Source organism: Cantharellus anzutake, assembly GCF_015039405.1.
Source record: "Cantharellus anzutake strain C23 chromosome Unknown EI90scaffold_55, whole genome shotgun sequence".
Lineage (NCBI taxonomy): Eukaryota > Fungi > Basidiomycota > Agaricomycetes > Cantharellales > Hydnaceae > Cantharellus > Cantharellus anzutake.
This window is the reverse complement of record NW_024067005.1, coordinates 548,713-558,108: the sequence shown is the minus strand read 5'-3', so window position 1 is coordinate 558,108 and position 9,396 is coordinate 548,713. Positions and strand designations below refer to the sequence as shown.

At 48.1% G+C, this 9,396-nt stretch overlaps 1 protein-coding gene across 1 annotated transcript; it reads right to left on the bottom strand.

The window, feature by feature from the left end:
• Positions 1-8,454: 8,454 nt before the first annotated feature.
• Positions 8,455-9,343, bottom strand: EI90DRAFT_3073908 (uncharacterized protein). The gene is made up of 4 exons (XM_039061467.1): positions 9,184-9,343; positions 8,980-9,129; positions 8,812-8,928; positions 8,455-8,739 (listed from the first exon to the last, which is right to left on the bottom strand). The coding sequence occupies exons 1-4, from the start codon at positions 9,194-9,196 to the stop codon at positions 8,492-8,494; spliced, it is 528 nt and encodes a 175-aa protein (XP_038912048.1). The 5' UTR covers positions 9,197-9,343; the 3' UTR covers positions 8,455-8,491.
• Between the last annotated feature and the right edge of the window lie 53 nt (positions 9,344-9,396).

Genomic DNA, 9,396 nt, shown 5'->3' with positions numbered 1-9,396 from the left:
GGGGATTAATATCATGGACCACAGGAATCATGATCTGTTAGAATTCTTGGTATAATGGCATACGCTACGACCAACTCACGTTTGGTGATGTTGAGTCGTGTGGCGTCTTAGATTTTCGCCAATTACCTTTCTTGGTGACACCCGTCCCAAAGTCAGTGCGCATTCATAGCGCCTGACTATAAAATCTTAATTTTAGGGCAACCCAACCTTTCCTCAGTTCACGTACAACGGGACTGAGGTGTGTTGGTTAGATCTTGTTCATTCTTCATAAAACATGTATCTAACTTTCGTACACCAGCGACAACATCGCTAGTCCATCTTTTCGTCTTATATGATCATGTGCTGGCCCAGTGATTGTGCGACAGATGACGGTCTGAGAACTTGACGTATTTTTCAAATGATGTATTGGACTGTTCTCAAGCCGAAGGGTATCAACTTGTTGGAATAAAGAGCCAGTCGGAGGGACTCATCTCAACTTGCAAGTGGCCAGCTGACTTACTTGGTGGCGTCTCGTTGCTTTCACCTGCATGCACTGGATTTAAAAGGGACAGATCTTCTGGGCAAGATGAAATGGAAGACTGGGGAGTATATTGCCCAGTCCAGTAGCACATGAACTAGAGGAGAGTAATTACCTAGCGAGTATATCGCTGGTATACATGAATCAGTACAAGATGATGGACACAGTGAGAGGATAGTCAGACTCACCTCAGTGCCGTAGTGTGTGAACTGAGGAAAGAGTGGTGAGATTCAAAAATTCCTGCCTTGATCGCTAGGCGCTATGATTTTCTTTTTCTAACACAAGAAAACGATGCAACAACTGCATTCGCGACGATGTCGAGGTATGTTCATAGTTCTGTATTCATCATCCCTTACTCTAGTATCTCATTTCCCTTTTTAAACAAGGCTTTTTCTTCAAGGGCATTCCCTCGCCTATTCCCTTACAGGTGTAGAATACCCAAAGGAGAACGGGATCACCCCCCCACATTTATTGAACACATCGGATGGTGCTTACAGTATCATGATGGGTGTTTTTGCAGAGACCATTTGTTCCCTTGTTCCCTTTGGTATCTACCAACCACAGGGCCTCAATTCGGAGCAAAATCTGGAGTCAAACGATCAAGTGGCCCCCCCCAGTCTTTGGGTTACAATCAACCCAAGGAACCAAGTTTTTGTGGGGACAAGTCCGTGCACCGCAAAAAGTCGGATTCTGTGGATTCTACCCAACAACGCACACTACATACCCACCTATGCTTCAATTGCTCATTCCCTCACTATCTAACACTCCATACACCCATTCCCTATTTTTCCATATTTTTCCCATCATTCCCGACAGTCCCAGGTCAATTTCCCACACCCAACCACACGGCCAATTTCACCCCCTCCCCAGACCTCCACAACTACACATCAAACATAGCCATTTTTCTGCCCGATGGTGATGCTCTACCTTCCCCCCTTCACTCATGGAGCATTTCCCAGAATGGAAACCCCATTGGTTCAGCACGGTGTAGAGCCTCACGTGGTGTTGACAGCACCTGTCAATGGCCATATCTCAGGAACTACCCAATCGGGACAAATGAGGGTTCGTTGGAAAGCTGGAGATGGGGAGGTTGCTGACGGGAGGATAGGCGGGCGCTGTAGCGAAGTGTTGCGGAGTTAACCCTTACAATTTCCATTTCGGATCCGTTGTCACAATTCCCCCATTCATTCTATATCTTTTATTGTTTCTCTGTCCCTGATTGGACATTCTTTATTTACAGTTGCCTATCGGCCCGTTTGCATTTCCCCATTGCATTCATTTTATTTCCAGCCCATATAAAATAGAGAAACCTTGTACATAACAAGTTAGTACTGAATAGACCCGTGAAGTGTTAGTTTGAGGTTTTTACAGACCTAGTAGCACCCCTGGACCAAAACCCGACCTCCCAACCTGTACCTGCGCATCACTACAACCCTCCCCCTCTTCTCTGTCTCAAAGTCAAGGCGATCGACCCATTAACAACATTTGAAGGAACTGAAGGACCAAATGCTATGGAAAGAATGCAAAACTTGGTGGCAGATCTGTATCTCACGCAGCAAATGCGAGTCCATGACAAGGAATGGACAGTACTGTTGACATGGGAAGTGCAAAGACCGACATATCAGGATGCTATGGAAACTGTTAGTAGGAAAAGGAGACCAGCCAAGGACAAACGATGGAATACTTGTGGCAGACATCGGAACACCATCAAGGGGAGCGTTGACACCATTTAGCACATACATAATAACACTATCACATGTAAGAGGATTGGGAAGGAGGACAAAAGGAGAGTGGGAGCAGACAACGGTGGGGGTGTAGTGCAGAATGGAGAAAGTAGACATGTGGAAAGGATCTGGCGAAGATGTAATGAGAATTGAGAAAGAAGATGACATAATTTCAGCATCGAAATTTCACTAATATTGCCATGGTGAAGAGACTCTTTTGGCAGCAACTGTTCTGAGAAAGGAAACACACATAGATCACAAGCGCTGCTAGACTCAACATCACCAATTGTGAGTTGGCCTCAGCATCATCCTGGTTCAGTACAACGGAGGAGGGTGGAGACCATGTGGTGAAGTTAACCTACAAGTTCTCATTTTTATGTTCAGGTGGCGCCAACAGTTATTGTGACAAAGTTTGTGTCACAACTGTGACAAAAGCGGTGATGCACAGGGGGAACAGAAATGTATCTGTGATGGCTTTTTGTCACAATTGTTGTGACACAAGCAGTGATTGCATACTCTGTTTCTCCAGGGGGAAACAGAAATCACCACTTGTGTCACAATATTGTAACAAAATGTTGTCACAGAGGCATTCTGTTCCCCCTAGAGGAACAGAGTATGCATCACCGGTTGAGTCACAAAAATTGTGACATGAGTTGTCACTGCATTTTCTGTTCCCCCTGGAGGAACAGCACCGCTTGTTGTGTCACAAAAATTGTGACTCAAGTTGTCACTGTATTTCTGTTCCTCCTGGAGGTGCCGACACTCCTTCTATTGCAATAGGCTTTCCTCAAGCTGATGAAAGCATAGTGGTACATTTCTGTTCCCCCTGGAGGAACAGAGTGTGCATCACCGCTTTGTGTCACAATATTGTAACAAAATGTTGTCACAGAGGCATTCTGTTCCCCCTAGAGGAACAGAGTATGCATTACCGGTTGGGTCACAAAAAATTGTGACACAAGTTGTCACTGCATTTTCTGTTCCCCCTGGAGGAACAGAGTATGCATCACCGGTTCGGTCACAAATATTGTGACACAAGTTGTCACCACATTTCTGTTCCTCTAAAGGGATCTGTGTGCTTTTGTCAGCTTGAGGAAAGCCTATTGCAATAGAAAGAGTGTCAGCACCTCCAAGAGGAACAGAAGTGCATCTGTCACAAAGTTTTGTCACAAGATTGTGACACAAACGGTGATGCATACTCTGTTCCTCCAAGGGGAACAGAAATGTACCACTATGCTTTCGTCAGCTTGAGGAAAGCCTATTGCAATAGAAGGAGTGTCAGCACCTCCAGGAGGAACAGAAATACAGTGACAACTTGAGTCACAATTTTTGTGACACAACAAGCAGTGATGCACACTCTGTTCCTCCAGGGGGAACAGAAAATGCAGTGACAACTCATGTCACAATTTTTGTGACTCAACCGGCGATGCATACTCTGTTCCTCCAGACAAATTGTGACACAAGCGGTGGTGCACACTCTGTTCCTCCAGGGGAACAGAAAATGCAGTGACAACTCGTGTCACAATTTTTGTGACTCAACTGGTGATGCATACTCTGTTCCTCCAGGGGGAACAGAAGTGCATCTGTGACAACATTTTGTTACAATATTGTGACACAAGCGGTGGTGCACACTCTGTTCCTCTAGGGGGAACAGAAGTGCATCTGTGACGACTTTTTGTCACAATTTTTGTGACACAAGCGGTGATGTATACTCTGTTCCTCCAAAGGGGAACAGAAATGCAGTGACAACTTGTGTCACAATTTTTGTGACCAAACCGGTGATGCATACTCTGTTCCTCTAGGGGGAACAGAATGCCTCTGTCACAATATTTTGTTACAATATTGTGACACAAGCAGTGATGCATACTCTGTTCCTCCAAGGGGAACAGAAGTGCATCTGTGACAACTTGTGTCACAATATTTTTGTGACCCAACCGGTGATGCATACTCTGTTCCTCCAGGGGGTACAAAAATGTGCAAGCCAAAGTAAAACTTGCTAGAGTGCCCTACTGCTTGATGCCCTAGCGCTAGGGCAAGCTGAACCTGGTCCCTAGGAATTTTTTGACCCTAGGGCAGGATGACCCAGGTTAGGGCTAGGGATCCTGCCCTAGGGATTTTTCAAACCCTGGAACCCTAGGCCCCCTCTTAGCTCCAGAATCCCATTCATGTCTCCATCTCTGGAACCTCTGGTCTTAGCTCCAACCTTGGACTTTGACCCCACCTCCGCTCATACCCATTGTATTGGTTAGCTAATTCCATTTATTTACCTTTGCCAATATCCTGGAGTTTGACTTCCAAGTTTGGACTTTCTGAACTTACTTTGGACCTTGCAACTATTGCATTGTCCCATTCAATTCCACTATTCTCCCTCATTCCTATTTGGGCTGCTGCTTCTTTCTATTCAGCTAGCCATCCCCAACTCCCATCCTCCCATCCTCCTTGGGCCTTGGCCCTTCACTCCTCCTTTGGGCAACACCATTGAGTCAAACACTTGACCCTCAATGTTGTTCCTCCTTCCAACTCCCTTTGTCTCCTTTCAGACTACCCTTGCTCGTAACTTGTAACCTCAGTCCGAAATTGACTTGATTTCCCCCCTAAGAGACTTCCCCCTTGCTAGATCCAAAATTAGGGACCCCCAGGACAACCAGCAATGGCACAGCACTCTGCCTGAGTCACTGAGGCCAAGGTCCTTCCATGATAAGTCTCCAATTCCATTCCGGAATCATCTGAACCCACCGAATCTAACAGTATCTATATATACTATACTTGTACATAGATACTGTCATATCCGTACCAACCTCCAATCTACTGCGCCACCATTCCGGTTCACCTCCAGTTTGTCCTCTCCCTCACCTCCACCATATCCTCTGGTATACTTCTGGTCCACCTCCACCTCCGATCTCCAGTACCTTCTCTGGTACCCCTTACCCTCATCCCAGAAGTTTATTCATATTTCTACCTACCCAACATTACTATGGACCTCCTAGGACCTCTGCCAACCCTGCAAAGGTTTTCCCATTATCCAATAGCTGTCGCTAATCCCACCCTTCATCTACCCACTCCACAGTGCTCGATAAGGTGATTCTCTCATGAGCTTGCCAACCCGGCAAGTGGGTAAGTCCATCTTGGGTTTTCCCTTTCTTCTCATTTGTCTTGTATTATGTATATAAGTCATGTACCATAGTTGATGGCACTTCAGTGCAAAATCGATGACTAGATCTCCCCAGAGTTTGTGCCCCCTCATTCTGAAGTTAAGGACCCAACACTAGCATTACCAAACATAGGCACAGCGCTCCTCTCCAAGTCACTGAGGCCGCAGTCCTTCCGCTCATCCTCTACCTCCAGCCTGCTTTCTGGGGAAAGGTCCAGACATGCTCGTTCCCTCCTTGCCGTGTTTTGACAGTAGGCAACTAAATAGCCCAGTGGAGGTGGGGATGCACTTGTGGACATCAGAGCTGTCTGGAGGCCTTCAGGGGTCCATACTTAGGGAGGTGTAAGTAATATATTGAAATGGGGGGGTGGTGACCATCAGGGTAGTCAGAGGGGATTACAGGATTCAGGGGCTCCAAGGTTGGGAATGGCAGAGCAGAGGCAATTGGGGATGGCCAGTTGCAGAAGGTGGTGGTGGGAGATGGATATGACATAATCAGAATTATAGTGAAGTAAGGTTAATCCCTTACAGTGATCCAGCTCCACTCCTTCAGTGCTTATTGTCAGGGCACAGCCCTCAACCCCACACACCCTCAGACACCCCTTCCCCCATTTTCCCCCATTTCTCCTCCACTGTTCCACAATGGTACAAGTATGCAAACCCGTGGGAATGTTCTGGGCAAGCAGCTCACCCAGAATCTTCCCATGATACCTAATATGGAAACTCAGGAAAGACCCGACAACTGCACAGTTCTCAGGCTCCTTTTGTAGCAGCCTCACAGGGGGTTGAGAGGTTACCCTTCTTCTCAACTCATTCCATGTGAAGCCCAGGGCAAGTCCCCTCAGCAACTTTGAGGAACTAGTGGCTGGAGAAGACTCTCCAGTGCCACTCCCAGACCTCCTGTCAGAGATGGGCTGGGTTCTGTCAGAGTCGGGGTCAGAGGTGATGCAGAGGTCTGTTGGAGCAGGCACACACGGATATGCGGGCAGAAATATGCGGCGCGTCTGGAAGTGCTGTTCAGGGTTAGCAGAGTGGGATCGCGGCCTCAGCGACTCAAGTGGAGCACTGTGCCCTGAGCTTGACATCTGGGGGAGATCCCTTATTTACGACTCACAATTACAGCGGACTTCAAACAAGACTTGCAGGCGGAGCGGGCCCATAGGAGGAGCACGGACTCTGCAAGCACGGACTCAGAAGGGGGGAACAGAAGGAGGGACTCAGACCAGACAGGGTGGGGTACTCTAGTTGATTTCAGACTGAGGTCCCCGAAAGTATTTACAATGTTAGAACCGGGTGGATTCGGACGACTCCGGAGTGGAATCGGAGACTTAGCGTGGAAGGACCTCGGCCTCAGCGACTCATGCGGAGCGCTGTGCCATTGCTGGTTGTCCTGGGGGTCCCTAATTTCGGATCTAGCAGAGGGAAAGTCTCTTGGGGGGAATTCATGTCGATTTCGGACTGAGGTTACAAGTTACTATGTACATTGTATATAAGGAGGGGTCCGGAATCAAAAGGAGCGAGGGTAGGACGAAAGGAGACAAAGGGAGATGGAAAGAGGAACAACACCGAGGGTCAAGGGTTTGACTCAATGGTGTTTCTCAAAGGAGGAATGAAGGGCCATGGCCCAAGGAGGAAGGAAGGAGGTTGGGAGTGGGGGATGGCTAGCTGACTGAATAGAAAGGAAGCAGCAGCCCAAATAGGAATGAGGGAGAATAGCGGAACTGAATGGAGCGATGCAATAGTTGCAAGGTCCGATGTAAGTCCAGAAAGTCCGAACTCGGAAGTTAAACTCCGGAATATTGGCAAACATAATTAAATGGAATGAGCTAACCAATACAATGGGTATAAGCGGAGGTGGGGTCAAAGTCCGAGGTCGGAGCTAAGACCAGAGGTTCCGGAGACAGAGACGCGAACGGGATTCGGGAGCGGAGGTCCGGAGTCGGGAGTATAGGTTTTGCGTACTCGTCTGGAAGGTGTCGAGGTTGGGGTCGGACCCAGAATGTTCCGGAGTCGGACCGAAGGTGGTGTCCGAGCCGGAGGTGGGATAACCTCTTGGAAGTCGGCAAGGAGAAGGTGACGGAAGGGAAGTAGGGCTCCGGAAGTCAGAGTTCGGAGTTCCGGGAGCCCGGAGCGGAGGTTGGGATTGTATGGATATGACATACAAGGTATAAGTAGGTAAAAGAAATCATAAGAGGGACCGGTCAGTCCGGTGTGGAAATGAGCAGGGACTTGTCAAACTAAACCAAGGACAAGAACCCGGGAAATGGGAGGCAAGGAATGAATAAAGTCAAAGTGGATCAAGTACCAATATTGACAGATTAAATGAATGAATTGGAAGGTGCAATCACACACAGATCAAATGCCAATATTGGCAATGAAATGGGTGAACATAATAGGCACTTGGCAAGGAATGAATGATATGATGCCAAGTGGCAAAAGGCCAAAGGGAAAGCAGGGCCGGCATGCGGCACCGACACAAGTCCGCGAAATGGGGTGCGGGAATCAGCGCGGCGCTGATCAGTCCGCAGACAGAGGGTGGTCCGTCAGTGCTGTCACAAACAAGGACAGCATGATGGCCAGCAAAGGTATGGAGTGTTGACCTGACCACAGGGTGTGGAGGGCAACCAGGAGCAGCAGAGGTGCAGGGGTGCAGAGGTGGGCAGAGGTCCGGATGTGGGGAAGGTCCAGATGCGGTGCATGGCTGTGACCACATAGCAGAGGATGGGTGTGGTTCAGATGGAGATGAGGCAAGGGGAACTAGAGGGACTGGATGCCAGGAGCACCAAGGGCTCGGGAACTGGAGGTAAGGTCAGAATGCCAGCAGGGTCCAGGGTCTGATTGTTGGCCAAGTCTCATGCGATAGGGCAGTGGGGCCAGACATCGGATTGAGGGCTGGTTAGATTGGGTTTCGGGTCAGCAGATTCGCCTATCGGCATTGATTCACCGCTGACAGAGCCCCAGGATTTGTCAGTTGTGACACCTCCTCACTATGTCCCCTCGGACAAGGGATGGACCCTGACACTTATCAGCTTCACAACCAGCCAAAGGCAGTTCAACTAGTTGGTATAAAAATGCAGGTATTTTACAAGAGTGATGGACTCATCAGGTGCTGCGCCCAGCAGCTGCCAAACTAGCAAGAAAGTGAGCTTCTGTGTTGCAGCAACCAAAATCTAACATCAAAGTATCACGAAATGCATCCTCATCAAAACTAGTGGTCTGCGATAGGCAAATGATGACCGCAATTTTGAATGGTTCTAGGTATGCAGTCAAACCCACACATGAGGGCATCCCCAATGAGTCGGTTACCTGCACCGACTTTGCTGGTGATTTATCACTCATCTCCCTTTGATCTATTGCAACAGTGTTCAGGTCAGTACAGGCAATCTCCAGAGCAGCAACAGGCACTAGTGCCTACAGCTCACCAGTGTTCTCAGCAATCCATGCTTTGATCATCCGACACATCTCAATCACAAAGATATGTCCAGGAACATGCTCCAAAATTGTTTTTAATTCTGGCTGTCCGAGGATTGGTTCCCAATCTAGCGTGACATCAACTTTGTGAATATCGGCTTATGAAATACTTAACTTGCCTTGGTGGGTGTAGGGTTCAATAAAGGCAGAGACAAATGATTTACTGACCTCCCGATTCCACGGCGAGACTCCTATATTGCTATAGCTACCCAGGATAAAAGCATCGAAGATTCTTTGGGCGTTCGGGCGCCATTCTTCCAAGGCTTGGTCTGGACCACCGAAAAAATAAGTTGCCTGGAACTATAAGATCACCATTCACTAACCATCGAATATCATGTATGATAACTGGAAGGCGTTGGGAGTCAACTTCCAAAATTTAGAGCACGGGTCGCCTCAAACTCAACGGCGGAACGAGCCGAGGTTGATCTGAGCTCTTGAGCGCAACAACGACAATGCAGAGCAATCATGAAACCGAAATTCGGCAATATCTGTACGGTGTCCTGAAGAAGTACATGAATGAACACATTCTAATTGGC

What these genes read in the sequence shown, in the direction of transcription:
- EI90DRAFT_3073908 (XM_039061467.1), bottom strand. An exon ending in TGAACCCTACACCCACCAAG is followed by an intron (nt 8,929 to 8,979) that starts GCAAGTTAAGTA and finishes ATGTCACGCTAG; the next exon opens with ATTGGGAACCAATCCTCGGA. An exon ending in ATGGATTGCTGAGAACACTG is followed by an intron (nt 8,740 to 8,811) that starts GTGAGCTGTAGG and finishes CTGTTGCAATAG; the next exon opens with ATCAAAGGGAGATGAGTGAT.